General features: G+C 42.8%; 1 protein-coding gene and 1 pseudogene across 1 annotated transcript; both read right to left on the reverse strand.

The window, feature by feature from the left end:
- Positions 1-1,076: 1,076 nt before the first annotated feature.
- LOC122925446 (olfactory receptor 1009-like) lies at positions 1,077-10,185 on the reverse strand. Its single transcript, XM_044276805.1, has 2 exons — positions 10,132-10,185; positions 1,077-1,997 (listed from the first exon to the last, which is right to left on the reverse strand). The coding sequence occupies exons 1-2, from the start codon at positions 10,183-10,185 to the stop codon at positions 1,077-1,079; spliced, it is 975 nt and encodes a 324-aa protein (XP_044132740.1).
- Positions 10,186-12,201: 2,016 nt separating this feature from the next.
- On the reverse strand, positions 12,202-13,209 carry LOC122926410 (annotated as a pseudogene).
- Between the last annotated feature and the right edge of the window lie 7,729 nt (positions 13,210-20,938).

Genomic DNA, 20,938 nt, shown 5'->3' on the forward strand with positions numbered 1-20,938 from the left:
TTCCAGCAATATAATGAAGCTGATCTTCTTACGACATTGTTCATTGTTGCATCATTGTGAACATCTGTTCTAAGACAAATATCAGGGGGATGTTCATTATTCAGTTGTCCAGACTGACAAATGCAATGGCTTTTTGAAAGGGCCCGAGTGCACAACAGGCATCTCTGATGAGCTGCCACTGCCTGAACTCAAGACAACACATGCTCCCTGCTGAGGTACAAAATCATTCACCGCTTTACACTGCTCGTACAGATGCAAGATGGAATTCCGGAGTGTTGAATCGTCGCGGATTAAGAGGAGCAATGGCAGACCATTCTGTAGCTGTATCTCCAGAAGGGTGTTCCTAGCCCAATAAAAATGGCTGAAATGTGAGGATAGTCTCCTGGCCATGGCCAGTATCTTCTACAACCTACTGTACTTTTTCGGAAGGTGTTGCACAACTAAATTTATCATGTGTGATATGCAGGAAGCATTTATTCAATTGCAGCATGACTACAATGTGCCTTCCATTGTGGCAAGGTGGTGAGTAGACCTTGAAGGTAGGCCTTACGACACTTCCACAGTTACACCTCCAATTTTAACTCACATAATGATAATTTTAGCCTAACAGAAGCTTCTAAAGCCATGGAATTGTTTTCTGGAATTTCCCAAGCTCTTTAAAAGTACAGTTAACTTGGTGTATGAAAACTTCTGAGCCACTGGGAATGTGATTAAAGAAACAAAAGATGAAATAAATAATTGTCTCTAGTGTTAGTCTAACATTTCTCATTCTACTAAAAAATCCGAACTTACCTAAGAGAAGTAATGTGGGCTAGGATTGAATGTCAAGAATTGGGAAAAACAGAGTTCATTAATGCGGCTAAAGTAGATTGTAAACTAGGCCTAAAGAGACATTACATCTAGTGTTGATCGAGCACCAAAGTTCGGCCAAACACAAATTACATCAAAAACTTGTAGAAAAGAAATGAGATAGTCTTTGTGTTTTATTTTTTTCAAATGAAGGTTTATATTTTTAGAAATAAAAAAACCTAATATATGGCTATATTTTAGACATGCTTAGTGTCAATGAATACTTATTACATAAGTTTATGGAATGTTCTTTGTACGGCTTTTTCAATGTCTTTATTCCTCAGACTGTATATAATGGGGTTAATAAATGGAGTAAATACAGTATACAGCAGAGACAAGATTTTATTAATATCTGATGTTTGTCCTCTTGATGGAAGAATATAGACACTGAACATAGACCAGTAAAATATGGAGACCACAATGAGGTGGGAGCTACAGGTGGAGAAGGCTTTTTGTCTACCAGTACTGGATGGGATCCTTAAGACTGTTATAACAATATAAGTATAAGACACTACAATGATTGTGGTTGGGATAATTACAATTGGAATTCCCAAAACATACATCTGTAAATGAACAATGAAGGTATCAGAACAGGCAAGTTCTAGTAAGGGGAGAAAGTCACAGAATAAATGGTCAATGATATTTGACCCACAAAAGTTCAGCCTTGATTGTGTTATGGTGACAATGAATGAATCAAAATTACCCAACAACCAACAAGTAAGGATCAATGAGACACAACACCTATTAGTCATGACAGAGGCGTAATGGAGAGGATTACAGATGGCCACATATCTGTCATAAGACATCACAGTGAGAAGAAGACATTCAAATGTATCAGTGCTAACAAAAAAATAAAACTGAGTAAAACAACCAATAAAACTGATGTTCGCCCCATTATTCAGTAGGATGTGGAGCATTTTGGGAACAATATTTGTGGATAATAAGATGTCACTTATGGACAGTTGTGAGATGAAGTAGTACATTGGAGTGTGGAGGTTCTTGCTGGTGGACACAAGGGTGATGATCAGGAGATTCCCACCTATTGTGGCAACAAAGACAAGAATGAACAGAAGGAATAGAACATTTCTGAAAAGTTGGTTGCCTTGAAATCCTAAGAGGAAAAATTCTGCGACCACAGTCAGATTTGTCTGCAAGTACAATAAGAAAGTACATTTCAAAATACAGTATATTAAGCCAGGCTGTACTTTATGAGACTAAATTAGTAGCAATGTGACGGCCACATCCACTGAGTGTGGACCAATGAACCATATGTTGTCAGCCTAAATCTCTCAACCTTAAAACCATTCATTAATTAAAGGGTTTTCTGAGATTACAGCAGATCGGGGAAAGGTAGATAATGGTACCGGTGAGGCCTAGATCTCTCTGTAGCATCTGACACAGGCTGAAAAAAGCCATCTGTCCATCCAGTTCGGCCTGTTATCCTGCAAGTTGTTCCAGAGGAAGGCAAAAAAATATATAATGGCTGGTATAAGCCAATTTTCCTCACTTTATGTGAAAAAAATTCCTTCCCGACTCCAATCAGGCATTAGAATAACTCCCTGGATCAACGACCCCTCTCTAGTAGCTATATCCTGTAATATTATTACGCTCCAGAAATACATCCAGGCCCCTCTTGAATTCCTTTATTGTACTCACCATCACCACCTCCTCAGGCAGAGAGTTCCATAGTCTCACTGCTCTTACCGTAAAGAATCCTCTTCTATGTTTGTGTACAAACCTTCTTTCCTCCAGACGCAGAGGATGTCCCCTCGTCACAGTCACAGTCCTGGGGATAAATAGATGATGGGAGAGATCTCTGTACTGACCTCTGATATATTTATACATATTAATTAGATCTCCCCTCAGTCGTCTTTTTTCTAAAGTGAATAACACTAATTTTGATAATCTTTCAGGGTACTGTAGTTGCCCCATTCCAGTTATTACTTTAGTTGCCCTCCTCTGGACCCTTTCCAGCTCTGCTATGTCTGCCTTGTTCACAGGAGCCCAGAACTGTACACAGTACTCCATGTGTGGTCTGACTAGTGATTTGTAAAGTGGTAGGACTATGTTCTTATCACTGGCATCTATGCCCCTTTTGATGCAACCCATTATCTTATTGGCCTTGGCAGCAGCTGCCTGACACTGGTTTTTGCAGCTTAGTTTGCTGTTCACCAAAATTCCTACATCCTTTTCCATGTCAGTGTTACCGAGTGCTTTACCATTTAGTATGTACAGGTGACTTGCATTATTCCTTCCCATGTGCATAACCTTACATTTGTCAGTGTTAAACCTCATCTGCCACTTCTCTGCCGAAGCCTCCAGTCTATCCAGATCCCTCTGTAGTAGTATACTGTCCTCTGTAGTATATATACAGTATACTGTCCTCATTATTATATATACAGCATACTGTCCTCTGTAGTATATATACAGCGTACTGTCCTCTGTAGTATATATACAGTGTACTGTCCTCTGTAGTATATATACAGTATACTGTCCTCTTCTGTGTTAATTACTTTACACAGTTTAGTGTCATTATTAAATATATTGAAGAGAATAGGGCCAAATACTGACCCCTGAGGTACCCAACTAGTGACAGTGACCCAATCTGAGTATTTACCATTAATAACCACCCTCTGTTTTCTATCATTGAGCCAGTTACTTACCCACATACAGACGTTTTCTCCCAGTCCGAGCATTCTCATTTTATATACTAACCTTTTATGTGGTACAGTGTCAAATGCTTTGGAGAAGTCCATATATACGACATCCATTGATTCGCCGCGGTCAGGTCTAGAACTTACCTCATCATAGAAACTGTTTAAATTTGTTTGACATGACCGATCCCTCATGAAGCCATGCTGATATGACATTATTTTCTTATTTTCATTGAGGTTCTCCAAGATAGCATCTCTTAGAAAACCTTCAAACAGTTTACCCACAACAGATGTTAAACTTACCGGCCTATAGTTTCCGGGCTCTGTATTTGGACCTTTTTTGAATATTGGCACCACATTTGCTATGCGCCAATCCTGTGGAGTACTCCAATATCAAAAATAAGGGTTTGGCTCTGACATTACTTAAAGGAGTTCGGCAGTTCTTTTAAACTGATGATCTATCCTCTGGATAGATCATCAGCATCTGATTGGCGGGGGTCCGACACCCGGGACCCCTGCCGATCCAGGATTCCTGCTGCCTTCTCTCGGTTTTCCTTAGGCTCAGTGACGTCACGACTAGTATCACTCGACTGGTGTTCACTTGAATGGAGCTGACCTGTATCTAGGCCAGTGATACTAGTCATGATGTCACTAGACCTGAGGTAAACAGTGAGAAGGCCGTGGTGCTACTGCCAGCGCCGCTGCCTTCTCAAACAGAAAATCGGCGGGGGTCCCGGGTGTCGGACCACCGCCGATCAGATGCTGATGATCGATCCTTTTCTTCTCACTAATAGAGCTTTCATCTGGTGGTATTTCATTGCTGCTGACATTTTTACTTTTTTTGTTATTAGTCGAAATTTACCGAAATTTTCACAAAAAAATGAAATTTTTCACTTTCAGTTGTAAAATTTTTCAAAAAATAAACACATTTCTATATAAATTTTTCTCTAAATTTCTTGTTCTACATGTCTTTGATAAAAAAAAATGTTTGGGTAAAAAAAATGGTTTGGGTAAAAGTTATAGCGTTTACAAACTATGGTACAAAAATGTGAATTTCCGCTTTTAGAAGCAGCTCTGACTTTCTAAGCATCTGTCATGTTTCCTGAGGTTCTACAATGCCCAGACAGTAGAAAAACCCCACAAATGACCCCATTTAGGAAAGTAGACACCCTAAGGTATTCGCTGATGGGCATAGTGAGTTCATAGAACTTTTTATTTTTTGTCACAAGTTAGTGGAATATGAGAATATGTAAGAAAAAAATAAATAAAAAATAAATAATCATTTTCCGCTAACTTGTGACAAAAAATAAAAAATTCTAGGAACTCGTTATGCCCCTCAGGGAAAACCTTGGAGTGTCTTCTTTCCAAAATAGGGTCACTTGTGGGGTAGTTATACTGCCCTGGCATTTTAGGGGCCCTAATGCGTGAGAAGTAGTTTGAAATCCAAATGTGTTAAAAATGCCCTGTGAAATCCTAAAGGTGCTCTTTAGAATGTGGGCCCCTTTGCCCAACTAGGCTGCAAAAAAGTGTCACACATGTGGTATTGTCGTACTCATAAGAAGTAGTGCAATGTGTTTTGGGGTGTATTTTTACATATACCCATGCTGGGTGAGAGAAATATCTCTCTAAAAGTCAACTTTTCCCATTTTTTTTAATACAAAGTTGCCATTATACACTACGTGCAGAATTATTAGGCAAATGAGTATTTTGACCACATCATCCTCTTTATGCATGTTGTCTTACTCCAAGCTGTATAGGCTCGAAAGCCTACTACCAATTAAGCATATTAGGTGATGTGCATCTCTGTAATGAGAAGGGGTGTGGTCTAATGACATCAACACCCTATATCAGGTGTGCATAATTATTAGGCAACTTCCTTTCCTTTGGCAAAATGGGTCAAAAGAAGGACTTGACAGGCTCAGAAAAGTCAAAAATAGTGAGATATCTTGCAGAGGGATGCAGCACTCTTAAAATTGCAAAGCTTCTGAAGCGTGATCATCGAACAATCAAGCGTTTCATTCAAAATAGTCAACAGGGTCGCAAGAAGCGTGTGGAAAAACCAAGGCGCAAAATAACTGCCCATGAACTGAGAAAAGTCAAGCGTGCAGCTGCCAAGATGCCACTTGCCACCAGTTTGGCCATATTTCAGAGCTGCAACATCACTGGAGTGCCCAAAAGCACAAGGTGTGCAATACTCAGAGACATGGCCAAGGTAAGAAAGGCTGAAAGACGACCACCACTGAACAAAACACACAAGCTGAAACGTCTAGACTGGGCCAAGAAATATCTCAAGACTGATTTTTCTAAGGTTTTATGGACTGATGAAATGAGAGTGAGTCTTGATGGGCCAGATGGATGGGCCCGTGGCTGGATTGGTAAAGGGCAGAGAGCTCCAGTCCGACTCAGACGCCAGCAAGGTGGAGGTGGAGTACTGGTTTGGGCTGGTATCATCAAAGATGAGCTTGTGGGGCCTTTTCGGGTTGAGGATGGAGTCAAGCTCAACTCCCAGTCCTACTGCCAGTTTCTGGAAGACACCTTCTTCAAGCAGTGGTACAGGAAGAAGTCTACATCCTTCAAGAAAAACATGATTTTCATGCAGGACAATGCTCCATCACACGCGTCCAAGTACTCCACAGCGTGGCTGGCAAGAAAGGGTATAAAAGAAGAAAATCTAATGACATGGCCTCCTTGTTTACCTGATCTGAACCCCATTGAGAACCTGTGGTCCATCATCAAATGTGAGATTTACAAGGAGGGAAAACAGTACACCTCTCTGAACAGTGTCTGGGAAGCTGTGGTTGCTGCTGCACGCAATGTTGATGGTGAACAGATCAAAACACTGACAGAATCCATGGATGGCATGCTTTTGAGTGTCCTTGCAAAGAAAGGTGGCTATATTGGTCACTGATTTGTTTTTGTTTTGTTTTTGAATGTCAGAAATGTATATTTGTGAATGTTGAGATGTTATATTGGTTTCACTGGTAAAAATAAATAATTGAAATGGGTATATATTTGTTTTTTGTTAAGTTGCCTATTAATTATGCACAGTAATAGTCACCTGCACACACAGATATCCCCCTAAAATAGCTAAAACTAAAAACAAACTAAAAACTACTTCCAAAAATATTCAGCTTTGATATTAATGAGTTTTTTGGGTTCATTGAGAACATGGTTGTTGTTCAATAATAAAATTAATCCTCAAAAATACAACTTGCCTAATAATTCTGCACTCCCTGTAGTAAGGGGTAGGCAACTTTCCTATTGGTTGCTAGGGATGTTGCTAAGCTCTGACAAAGATATTGCAGCCTTCTCATTAACCCATAAGCAAGAAGGGAGGTTACTGTTGAAAAAAAAAATCTAGAATATTCGTGATTACGAATATATAGCGCTATATTCTGCATCTTCGCAAATTCTCGAAGCACCAATATTTGTGATGAAAATTTGTGATTAGACTATTCACGATGAACAGTAGCTGTCACTATCCAAGCAAGTGAGCATGCAGCAGGCCATTTGCACAATTGACTCAGAGGGACTCCCTGCCTTCATCTCCACTGCATACTGCCATGGTGTGTCTGGGTCCTCTGCCTCGTCTTCCTTATCGCCCTGTAGCTTCTCTAGCTGCTCCTTCTCCTCCTCTCCTGTCCCCTGTGTAGAAAAACCACCCATTTTGCTACATATTGCTTGTGCTCCGATGTCCTCCTCCTTCTTCTCCTCCTCCTCCAGTTCAGCCCCCACAGGGCTCATGTGGACGTGAGATCTAGGCACCACGTCTCCTGTGCCCTGACCAGCCAGATTTGCCAGCATCTGTTCCAGGACATAAAGCAGTAGAATAAGATTGTTCATTTCGTAGTCCTAACAACAGACAAATAATGTGGCTTCCTTAAAGGGCCTGAGCAAATGGCAGGTGTCACGCATGAGCTGCTACTGGCTGACATCAAGTTACACAGGGGAGTACTCCTGTCCGCTTGGATCATCAGGAAATCGTTTATGGCCTTTCTCTGTTCATACAGTCGGTCCAACATATGGAGGTTGGAATTCCAATGAGTGGAAACATCGCATATCAGCCTATGTTGGGGGATGCAGTTCTGCCACTCAAGGAGGGTGTGCTTTGGGGTTTACAAGGGGCTGAAGTGTGTGCAAAGTTTCCTGGCCATTTTAAGGATGTTTTGCAGATGGTTGGAGGATTCAGAAACTGCTTGACAACCAGATTAAACATGTGTGCCATGCAGGCCGCATGGCTCAGCCCTCCTTGACGCAGCTCCAACACAATGTTCTTCGTTGTCGGTCACCATGTTTCCGATTTTCAGTTATCACAGAGAAAGACAGGATTTGGTTTCTTGCTAAAGGACATAGAGCAGTACATCCCTTGCGTGACTCCGTTTGCCCAGGCAAGCGAGGTGCAGAACAGCATGACACCACAGCACCCTGCACATGTGGTATGCTAAAGTGGCCCTGTGAATTGCCCCTGCAATGAAGGTTGAGAACACCTTGGAGGATGAGGAGACAGAGGCGGACATTGTCGCAGGACCAACGGCGTGAGAACGTCAAGGCGGAAGCGGCGTCACCTGGCCAAGTTTTTGGTGTGGATGTGCAGGAACCACATTAACCCAGTGGGCCGTAAAGGACATGTTTTGACCCTAACCGTAATTACAGCTCCACATGTCGGCTCTTACATGCACTTTGGCAGCACCGACAGACTCAAGGACTGGCCCACCTTCTATTCTTCATAGGTGTGCAGTGCTGGTACTGGCTTTTTGGCAAAGAAATGGCGGCTTGGGACTGAAAGGTGCAGAGTCCACTACTTGGAAAGGGAGGGACTGCAGCACCAGCAACTTGGACAGGAGCACATTCAGCTTCTGCGCCGTTGGATGAGTGCACGCTTACTGTTGTCTCTTGGCAATCACTTTGGTGATCGATTGCTGATGGAACAACTGACGAGGAGTAGGAGGAGGATCAGGAGCATCAGGACCAGCAGATGATAGGAAGCACATGCAGCTCCCTTTAGCTGAGGTGGTGGAGCCTTGACTGCCTGAAACCGGTTGCGTGCCACTAGGTGATGCAGTGGTTGCTGCGGCAGGCTGGACCACCACATCAGAGCCCCAGTTCTTCCGGGCCACTTTATAGCGACGCTGCATATGTTCATGTAGGGCCATAGTACCAACATTGGCACCCTGGCAACTCATTACCTTCTGCCCACAGATTCTACATATGGCCACGTTCACCTCTTCCATCGGCTTTACAAAAAACTGCCACACCGACGAGTAAGTGATGTTACCCCCAACACAACGCACTGAATGAGTGCTGCCGCCACTTTTTCCATAGACCCCTGCACCGCTACTTTCAGGGCAGGTAGGCTCCCACGAAGCGGGTGGTTTCCCTGGGCAGGTTTGGCTACCGACCTCCTACTGCTGCAACCCTGCTGACTCCCGGCCACACGAGCGACTTGCTTGCTCCTCTGCTGTCTGCTCTGCTGTCATCATCATCGAGTACTGTCTACACGTCACTGATGTCCTTCTCAACCATCTCTGGGTCAGGAGCCTGACTACTCTCAACAACTGCTCCCACGCCACTCTCCCCATAACTACTTGCCCACCTAGTGGAGGAAGTGGCGTATGTCTCCTCCAGATCTTGGCTGGCCAGTAGCTGATGAGTGGCCTCTAGTAGCTCGCCGTCACTGTATAATGGAGCTGATCTCACAGCATACAATACTTCTCTTGTTGAGGGAACAGAAAAGGACAGGGGCAGGTTGAGGACAGGTAATTGCATAGGGCCTGCTCCCAGGCCATGCCAACTAAGCTTCATGTCAGAGGAACCCACCCACTGTTGGCTGGGGGTGTCTGATGTCACTTTGGACGAAGTGGATGACCGATTCAACCATTCAAGAATGGCAGGGTTGCTGGTCAAGACACGACTGCAAGTTGACACCGGGAGCTCAGGCCTCTCGCTGCGACCCCTGCTGACACACCCCTTACTCTGCTGCAACCTGTGCCTGCGCCAGAAACATTTAGGCCTCTGCGACTCCCCTGTGCATGGCCTGGCACTTCTCTGTCTGACATACTGTTAGATCAAATAAATAAATAAAAAGGAAATGTAAACACCCCCAAAAAACTGTAATTTTCTCACTTTAGCACACAACGGCAAAAAAGCTCTTTTTTAACACTAATACATGCCTAAAAAGGGCTGTAATTTTCTCACTTCACCACACAACGGAAAATACTTTTTTGTGCCAGTAAAACAAGCCAATAAAGGGTTTTAGGACATAGCCCTATAAAACCCTCATCCTGTGTGGTCTCCGTCATGGTCCTATGAGATGAACATAAGTAGAGATGTGGCAAGCGCTCATGCACTAGAGACAATGTTGCTGAAAACGCTTAATAGAATAATATTGGAGAGGGAGAGTGCAGGGAGAGTGCAAGGAGAGTGCAGGGAGACTACAGGGAGACTACAGGGAGAGTACAAGGAGAGTGCAGGGAGACTGCAGTGAGAGCTATTTATTCCTACATCAGCCATAAACTAAGGTATGTAATTCAATATCAATATGATAGAAGCCTTCATTATTCCAGTGCCAGCATGCCAGCCAATACCATCCAGTCTGCCAACCAATACTGGCCAGGTCTTAATTATGAACATCCTCACCTTTTTCTGGCTTCACTTCTTCCAAATCATCTTTCAAAGTCTCCATGTCCTAGAAAATTCAGCAAGATGCAAAGAGAGTAGGAGCTGGAAGCACCAGATGACATATTCTCATTGACATTAGGTGATGTGGAAAAGGAGGAAATGCATATGGCATAAGAAAGGCTCCCACCTGTAGGGCAGGAGAGCTATGGCATTAAAGAAGTGGATATGCCAACATATTGTGCTCCCACCTAACCAGCCAAACCCCATACCAGCAACAGTCCCTGTTTAAAGGTGCATTAAAGGGGGTGCATGGCCATTAACAATGAAGACTGACTATACAGTGTAGTCTTCATTATTAAATAAATGGCAGCTGAAGGTTAATTGGCCACAACTCGCCCGCAGCACAGCCGCTCTGTGTGGCTGTAGACAGCGTGGCATGGGTATAACTGATTTATAGCAATTTGTGACAAAATCTTTCATAACAAATCAAATTTCTAATGTGTAATTTTTCTAAATTTTGCTCATCTCTAGTAATGGCTGCTATATCTGTGCGCTGTCCTATACAATCTATGGCATATACATTGTCATTTTCATCCCCCATTATTATTATAGTGTCTATAACAGAGCAAATTAAATATGTCACATCCTGATCTACATTATATGTGTCGTTTTTACTTATTTTAGACTTTTTTAATTGTCATTGTCCATTACGCAACACCAGTGCATTTTTTTCCACTTTACTGGCTAGAAATTCTTGTTTTTGAGGGGGATTTTTCTGCTGATGTGAAGAAGGAGTCAGTAGAAACCGAGGAGACCTCATCAGTCACATTCTGCACATGTTATTAGGAGTCTGCACTTTCATCTAGTGGTAATTCTTAGAACCCCTTCAGTTTATAATCTCTTCTCTACATTGTAACTGAAGATGAGCAATTTGTTTTACAAAGTCAGCCAGTTTGCCAAATTTTTGGAAAAAATTTGCTTCAATCCGATTTTATTTGCATTGAATTGTGTTAATAAACAGCTATTTCCTGGCTGCAGAGAGCCTTTATAGCGGTGTAGAACACTGTGCCTTGCAGTAACACGCATAGGGAGTCTGCTGTGGTAGTGATATAATACTGTGAGTCCGTATGACATGCAGATGACAGGCGTCACCATCACTGCACACTTCACTTATTTGGGCAGTCACAGGGCCATAACTGACCAAATAACTTAAGTGTGAACTCAGCCTTACCGGTCAATGTAGCGTCAAGAAGAAGCGCACTCCTTTTACATCATCAGCTGATTCCACATAGATGTCTACAGAACCTGTTCTATTAAACGCTTATACAAGTAGAGCCCCCGACAGAGTGGAGAGGGGGTCAGCAGTAAGTTTGTGTTGAGGTCACTGATTAATTTGCCCTTCCTCTGATCCGTCAGAACAATAACCCACAAAAAACAGATCCTGTCTGTTCAGCATACGCCTTCACTCGGTCAGCATTTGGTCAGTAATCCATCAGTATTGCTAATGCCCAGAAAAACAGGACTAGATCCAAAACAGAGACTACATGTGAATGTAATATTTGCATGTCTTCTGTGTTTTGTACCCACTCCTGCTTTTGGCTACCAAATCACAAGAGAATTATTTATTTATTTATTTTTTAATTAAATTATTTTTTAAACAGGGGAGAATTTATTTATTAATTTAACAAACAGGACACAGCAGGCACAGAAGGGACAAAACCACAAGATTTAAAAGACAAACTGAAAACTAAAAGTGCTTCATCAACAAGAATGGATTGACAACCAGTGGGGGGTTATGGCTGATAACTGGAGGACAGTCCAGCAAACAAGCCGACTCCAGCTCATTCCTACAGTGCAGGCTACACAATCACAGCTGGAAGGTAGCTGGTCGGTACAGGCAACACACGAAAATCTTCATAAATAAGCCTTAGTATGTGAAGGTCTCACAGCCGCTGTAACAGAACTGTGAGAAGCGGTATAACATGTAGTAAGCACCACAGGGATCATGTCTAAGACATGTAAGATGTCCGGGGGTCCCGAACATTGTGGACAGGGTCCGAGATGAGAGTAATCTATGTGTTCAATATTGGATGTTATTGATGGCTAGCTCCATGATGAATCCCAGCATTCAGATTAGGTAGTCCTTACTAAGGAACTTTTCCTTCACAATCTGCTGATGCCACAGATGTCGTCACCTTGACGAGCTGGGATGCTGAAAAGTGGATTCTGAAGTGTCTGAAGAAATGTGAGTAAAGACATTGGAATAAATTGTCCACTTCCTCCAACGTAACCTCGTTCTTTGATTTATGAACATCATTCCATAAAGTCTTGAAGTCCTCTGTGTGGATGGCATAAGAAATGTCCATGCAAGGTTTTACGGGCAGAGAGAAAACAAGCTCTGTGGCTAACACTGAACCAGACACGTCATACCCGGTCCGCATCGCTGCTAGCCACGTAAGGTCCAGAGAACTGAGTTTCTTTGGAACCATGTCCCTACAATAGCCGCAAGCGCCTCAGAGCCATTATACAGGAATAGCGGGAGGGAAGTAAATGTCTCTGGTAACACCTCCAATAGATTGTCCTCTGTGTATATCCCGCAGAACCAACCTGTCCACACAATCCGGTCCTCTGTGCTTGTCTTGGTGAGTAGAGGCTTAGATGAAATCTGTATGAGCACAAACAGTGGATCTCTGTCCTTTCCTTTGAGTCCAGGTATACAGGCAAACTTGGCTTTTAGGTTCAGCTCTTAGCCCACTTTAATGACAAGACCCTTCTGCTTTTCGGCAGCTATGTGGGCAGACAGGTGTTTGGAGTACTCTTTCAGTCTGGTGTATGAGAAATTATACATCGGTGTCACGCTGTACAGAGTCCATTGTTTTTGAAGGAGCAAAGCAGCCTGTTCAGGATCAAGAGTTTCCTCCAAGGGGGTGCACTGCAGGATTTTTCTTTTAGACAAGCTTCGCAATGCAGACCGTCGATGTGCAGAGGTCAAGCTTCTGGGAGGATACCTCGAGCTATGAAAATTAGTGCTCCTTCATGCCGATGACCTACTTCTGGTGGTTAACACCCCATTGGTAGGTGTTTGCATATCCTTGCGATAAATTATGTTTCTGTTCACTGACTGTAAACAGAGATCTTGACAGAAAATGTATTAAACTCTGACGCCTTTTTTCTAGGCGCCATATCTCTAGTCTCCTGACCAGCCAGATTTACCAGCATCTGTTCCAGGACATGAAGCAATGGAATGACGTTGTTCATCCCATAGTCCTGGCGACTGACAAATAACGTCCTCGACACAAAGGGCCTGATAAAACGGCAGGTGTCACGCATGAGCTGTCACTGGATGACAACGAAGTTACACAGGGGAGTACTCCTGTCCGCATGAATCATCAAGAAATAGTTTATGGCCTTTCTCTGTTCGTATAGTTGGTCTAACATATAGAGGGTGGAATTTCAACGGGTGGAAATGTTGCATATCAGCCTATGTTGGGGGATACCGTGCTGCAGCTCAAGGAGGGTGTGCTTTGCGGTGTACGAGTGGCTGATTAGCAGAACGGCTAATTGGACGTACATATCTATTCTATTAATATATCTTGTAAATGGCTGTAGTACAATGGAACTTCACCGCTGAACGGCAATTTTTATTTTATTTTTTGCCACTAATACACACCAAAAAGTGCTGTCATTTTCTCACTTCAACACACAACGGCTAATAAGCCCTTTTTCTTTTTCCCCACTAATACACACCAAAAAGGGCTTTAGAACATATAACTGCACTGCTAAACAGCAAATATATTTTTCTTTTGCCACTAATACATGACAAAAAGGGCTTTAGAACAAATAACTGCACCACTGAACGGAAAATATATTTTAATTTTGCCACTTATACACGACAAAAAGGGCTATAATTTTCACACTTCACCACACAACGGCTAATGAGCCCTTTTTTTCCAACTAATACAAGCCAAAAAATGCTTTTGATCATATAACTGCACCGCACAAGGGCACATAAAACATATAAATATTTCCTTGTAATAAACCCTGTTAATGGCTGTATCACACAGCACTGGCTCCCCAATAAGAAGACCGGTCTGATGGAATTACAGAGCTGTATAATATCCCCAGTCAGTGCAGCAAGGTGTAATAGGATTGTTCCTATTCCCCAGGCTGTAACCTCCCCTACTGAATCCTGTTCTACATAAACGCTGTGGAATGATTCCTCCATATCCTTTCCCTACACCTTGAATAATCTTTCCCTGCACTGGTAAATTGTTCTTTTAGCACAATTACTTTTTCCTAGCACTGTCCCTAGCGCCTGCTGACTTCTCTCCCTGCACTAAGTACACTGGAAAATGGCAGAATCCTAGATGGCTGAGGCTATTTATAGGACTGTGACATCACAAGGCTGGCTGACTGCTGATTGGCTGCATGCATGGCATTATGGGTGATCCTGCGTTCACAAAGTTCCTTGCTCCATGTCCTCACATGTGCAGCAGCCATTTTAGGAAAAAATGAGATTTGTTACCACGAAGCGCGAGGAAATTCAGATTCGGTGCAAATCAAATTTTTCCTGAAATTCGGATTCAATTCCACTTCATCAATTTTGATTTGCTCATCTCTAATTATAACTATAAGAAGCTGCTGATCAGTGGAGATCTGCAGCCAGGAGCACACATAGAAAACAGTTTATATATTGGGGGGGACTTGGTTATTTCTTTAAGCCATTTGTACGCAATATGGAATGTGGTTCAGAGTTTACAATAGACTTGATGAAGAAACCAAGTGCATGGAGAAGCAGGATGTCCTTATACAGTGCAGCAGAAGCAATGTATATAAGACTATGGTGAGATGAGCAGCCGTCCTACTAGAGGAGCAGAAGCTATTGTACAGGGTTCATCCTGCACTGGAGCCTCAGCCACGAGTTGGGTTTTACTTCTCTTCACTTTCGTCATATAGTATCTAAGTGTATGATCATTGTACTACAAGAATAGATTTTACATAATTTGTATACTGATAGTGAAGATAAAAACATCAACATCATAGACATAAACTACTACTACTATTCTTACTGCTACTACTACTACTACTAATAATAATAATAATAATACTGTACAATGAATCTGTACTTACATTAAATGTCTCCATGTTCCTGCCATCATATTTTTCAGCTGTTTACTGATTCTCAATTTTTTAATCCATCAATAAATAAAACACCAATAAAATAATAAAATGCAGATTCTTCCCAACGAAGAGATCTTGTGTGAAGTGATCAGACACATGTTTATACTGTATATATATACACAGACAGTAAAGGGAATGGCTTATAGAAACAACTCTATGGAAAGTTTTTGGCATTACCTCATGTGTCTCCTGGGCTTCATCTCACTGAGTAGGAAACTTCTGATAATTAGTTGTCAAGAGATCACAAAAAGTTTCTTTAGTAAAAAGTTAAAATGTAACAACTATGTTAGACTTCAAAATAAAAATTAAACTTATAGAAATATCTATTAGGCAGGATCTAGTAGATGGCAGATGAAAGCTGGCCAAACACATGATGATGCCTAATGCCTATGTTTCTTTCAGACTCCTCTTTCTTCGAAAATGCTGTGTTCCATCCAGTTCTTACTGTCCTCTCCAAACTGTCTTTCTTATCCAGACCTCTCTATCCCTTCAAAGGCCTCGCTAGACTTCACTGTCCCATTCTGACATCTATATCCCATAAAGACTATGAGCCCAGTGGTCTGTGCCCAATTTTCCATGCTCCAAGGGGGCACATGTGCTGAAACTCTTACCACCTCTGCCACTCCAGAGCTCCTGCACTCTGTGCTTATCAGTGACTCCTTTCTTTTCTGAAAAGCACAAACTCTAACGTAGCAATGCTCCATCCACTCCACACTGACTAGGACCTACTGATCTGGCCTGCAGTAGCTTAGTCTGTCCGTAGGATTCCACACACTTTCTTTGCCTTTTAAATGGCCAGCATATCCACACCCTAATCTGTCTTCCTAGGGTATTTGAGGCGCCTACCCCTGAGGGAGTGTGCCTGAGCAATAGGTTCTCTAGCTTGCAAGTTTATGCACTATAAACCATTCTGATTTCCCATGCTTGACCTCTGTTTGTTTATCAGATTTAACCCTCTGCTGCCTGATCTGACCTCTGCTTGATTTTCTTTTTTACCCCATGCTGTCTGCCTAGACCATGACTGTATTCTGCCTGCCCTGTTATCAGCTCGTATGCTTACATCGATACTGCATGGCCCTTGGTGCCACACACCAGTGTCTTTTGACCCATCAACAGTCACTAAACAGAAACTACATCAAGAGATAACAGCCTGGTGGTTCCCCTGAAGCAGAATCTAGATCCCTGTGTAGAAGTTAAAGGGGGAATACCAAGGGTACCTCTTGGATAACACCACATTGGGGCCATACCTGCTTTGTGACATATACTATTCTGTCCTCTTCAGATCTATTTGCAGTACAATCGCTCAGTGGTTGTGCAGCACGCCAGACCTGCAGGGTATTGCGAAGTGAGGTCACGGTTATGGGCAATCGGGGGTTACTCACTTTTTAGAGGAGAACCCTGAGCAGGCATGCGACAGTGAAGGAGAGGTAGACACAAGTTCCTCTGGGGCACACTCTGGATGTAGGGACCAGGCCTGATGGTGGATGAGGTGCCCTGGATGTTGCAGGTATTTTGAGTGCCTGGGGCAAGGTCCCTTTAAGGATCATGACGCCAGTGCCTGTAACGGTGGCACACCGATTTATAGCAGTAGTAATTGAGGGACACAGATGGTATGGTAAACCAAACGTTGCTTTACTTGGGAACAGTCCAAACTTTGTTCATACAGTTTATAATGATGCAGTCTCTTTATAACAATGCTCCACAAGCAGGCTTATCTCAATACTGGCAGGTAATAATCTTGCAAGATACTCGGAGGGTAAATAATCAATGCTTCACAGACCAGGCTGCACTATCCCACAGCTATTCTGGCTGGCTGTATCCCAAGGCCCGGATGCCTAAATGCTGGCTTTAATCCATGGTACTTAATCTTCCTCCCGTATTGACCCTTACTCTTATTGTGTAGTACCTCTGCCCATCAGCTTACTTATCTGAGCTGGTTGTACTGGCACTGCTGGGTTTGAAAGTGGCTGCAGGTTTCTCCCAGGAGGCACATTCCTATTACTGGGGTTACTTCATCTGTGCTAGCTGGATTTGGGTTTTCCAGGCAGGCTGTACTTCACCACTAACCTCCTGGTGGCAACTAGAAACCAGGACTGTCTAGCTGCATGTCAGGAGGAGGCCCTCAGCATATCTCTGGCTTGTGCCTTCCCACTTCTGTCTCCACAGACTCCTGACTATGACCTAACCCCTCCCTGTCTGGGCCTGGACATTTATACTAGGGGCTCCCTATCTCCCTCTAGTGTCTGGGATGTCTAACTACACCCCAATAGGCCTGCTGAGCATATAACAGGGGAAACAACACATGTAAAACACACAGAAAATACATTACAATGCATAGATAAATATAATATCACTGTCCCTTATGAGCAGGAGTAACACGTGACCCAATTGACCCTTGTGTAGTGCCCACTCCTACCTAGTGGGACACTACAGTTGGCATTGGTGACTTGCGGCACTGGAGTCCTAGGTTTAAATCCAAATCGTTTCTGTAAACTGCAGATTCTGAGTATTAAAAAAATAAGGTTTATGTGGTTGTTAACCCTTGAAGCATTACTAGAAAAATGAATTAATCAAAAAAAAAATGGACTGGAGACAGAAATAAAAGAAAACAGATTTAAGCCTAAATTCATTATTAGTATTACATAGTAACATAGTACATAGGGCCGAAAAAAGACATCTGTCCATCCAGGTCGGCCTGTTATCCTGCAAGTTGATCCAGGGGAAGGCAAAAAACCCCTGTGAGGTAGAAGCCAATTTTCCCCACTTTAGGGGAATAAAAAATTCCTTCCCGACTCCAATCAGGCATCAGAATAACTCCCTGGATACCCGACCCCTCTCTAGTAGCTATAGCCTGTAATATTATTACGCTCCAGAAATACATCCAGGCCCCTCCTGAATTCCTTTATTGTACTCACCATCACCACCTCCTCAGGCAGAGAGCTCCATAGTCTCACTGCTCTTACCGTAAAGAATCCTCTTCTATGTTTGTGTACAAACCTTCTTTCCTCCAGACGCAGAGGATGTCCCCTCGTCACAGTCACAGTCCTGGGGATAAACAGATGATGGGAGAGATCTCTGTACTGACCCCTGATATATTAATACATAGTAATTAGATCTCCCCTCAGTCGTCTTTTTTCTAAAGTGAATAACCCTAATGTTGATAATCTTTCAGGGTACTGTAGTTCCCCCATTCCAGTTATTACTTTAGTTGCCCTCCTCTGGACCCTCTCCAGCTCTGCTATGTCTGCCTTGTTTACTGGAGCCCAGAACTGTACACAGTACTCCATGTGTGTATTGAGTGAATAGAAGTAAACAAAGTGGAATTTGATATGAATTTCAGGAAAAATATAATTTCTTACAAATCTAAATTCCTTGCGCTTCATGGTAACAAATCAGATTTTTTTCTAAAATGGCTGCTGCACATGTTACAAAATGAAAGTAAGAAGCCTGGGGATGAGGGATCTCCCATAATGCCGTGCTGCCAGCCAATCAGCAGACAGCCAGACCCTGTGATGTCACAGCCCTATAAAAATCCTAATACCGCCCAGTTTTAAAAAGCTTTTAATAGGATAATCTGGGATACTGACAGTGAAGAGACAGTGTAGGGAGATCATAGGGAGAGCTTTCAGACACAGTAAGGAGAGGGCATAGGGAGAATGCAGCACAGTGCAGGCTCTGTAATATGAAGGGACCCTCTGTGAAGGGCACTGAACTATGTAATTGCACAGAGCCCACCTTGTTTAATACATAAGCAATATTTAACTCCTTTATTCTTATATTGGGGTGAATAAGCAGTGTAATATAACCGATAGAGTGGTGTCTACCAGATATCATAGATAAGAAATCCCATTAGGCCTTAATTCTCATTTTGGGGTGAATAACCTGTGTATATAACTGTTATTGTGGTGTCCACATTGATATTGAATAATCTATTACTGAGGTCAGCAGCTACTGTTTGTAGGAAGGTCCGCTGTGTCCTCCTGTAGGCATGCAAGTAGTGATGGTGACAGTTGTATGGGAGCAGGTGTTGAGAGCGGTTAGGGACGCGGCCATGAGGCTGGTGAGGGTGACATAAGTGAAGAGCAGACAGTAGTGGATGATGATTTAGCCAATCGCAAGTGGGAGCCAGGTGAAAAGGAGGCTTCATCATCATCATCATCAGGGGGAGAGTGTGGCTGCAGGCCCGTGAGACAGCAGCAGGGTGACAGCGTTACTGTGAGCCGGTAGGGTGGCAGCAGTGGGAGATCTGGAGCCAAACGTGCCCGGGGTAGACCGTCTGTTACTCAGGAGCCTTTACTTTATTTTTAACTGATTTACCACCCATGAAAATATTTCCCATATTTTAAAAGTCAATCCACCAACATTGAACCATCTCTTTCAGGTGGTTATTGACCTCTTAAATTTTACATGAAATCAATAGACTCTGTTATCACACACTCTTATGTCCAACACAATAGCCAACTGAATGGACCTGGAGCCTATAGTTATTTTAGGCATTTCTCTTATTCCCCTCACACAGCTTAACTGAAATGTCTTTAATTCGTGTCTAATGCTATACAGTCATGTGAAAAAATTAGGACACCCTTTGAAAGCATGTGGTTTTTTGTAACATTTTTAATAAAAGGTTATTTCATCTCCGTTTCAACAATACAGAGAGATTAAAGTAATCCAACTAAACAAAGAAAACTGAAGAAAAGTCTTTTCAAGATCTTCTGTAAATGTCATTCTACAAAAATGCCTATTCTAACTGAGGAAAAAGATAGGACACCCTTGCCCCTAATAGCGAGTGTTACCTCCTTTGGCTGAAATAACTGCAGTGAGACGGTTCTTGTAGCCATCTACCAGTCTTCGACATCGGTCTGAGGAAATTTTACCCCACTCCTCAATGCAGAACTTTTTCAGCTGTGAGATGTTTGAGGGGTTTCTTGCACGTACAGCCCTTTTCAAGTCACCCCACAGCATCTCAATGGGATTCAAATCTGGACTTTGACTTGCCCATTCCAGGACTCTCCATTTCTTCTTTTTCAGCCAATCTTTGGTTGATTTACTAGTATGTTTTGGGTCATTGTCATGTTGCATGGTCCAGTTCCGCTTCAGCTTTAATTTTCTAACTGATGGTCTCACATGTTCTTCAAGCACCTTCTGATACACAGTAGAATTCATCGTGGATTCTATGATGGTGAGCTGACCAGGTCCTGCTGCAGCAAAGCAGCCCCAAACCATGACACTTCCACCTCCATGCTTCACAGTTGGTATGAGGTTCTTTTCTTGGAATGCTGTGTTTGGTTTACGCCAAACATGTCCTCTGCTGTTGTGTCCAAATAATTCAATTTTGGACTCATCTGTCCAAAGAACATTATTCCAGAAGTCCTGGTCTTTGTCAACTTTATCTCTGGCAAATGTCAGTCTGGCCTCGATGTTTCTCTTGGAAAGCAAAGGTTTCCTCCTTGCACACCTCCCATGCAAGTTAAACTTGTACAGTCTCTTTCTGATTGTAGAGGCATGTACTTCTACATCAACAGTAGCCAGAGCCTGCTGTAGTTCTCGAGATGACACTTTAGGGTTTTTGGAGACCTCTTTTAGCATCTTGCGGTCTGCTCTTGGGGTGAACTTGCTGGGGCGACCAGTCCTGGGCA

This window comes from Bufo gargarizans, chromosome 2 (assembly GCF_014858855.1).
Source record: "Bufo gargarizans isolate SCDJY-AF-19 chromosome 2, ASM1485885v1, whole genome shotgun sequence".
In the NCBI taxonomy this organism is placed as follows: Eukaryota; Metazoa; Chordata; class Amphibia; order Anura; family Bufonidae; genus Bufo; species Bufo gargarizans.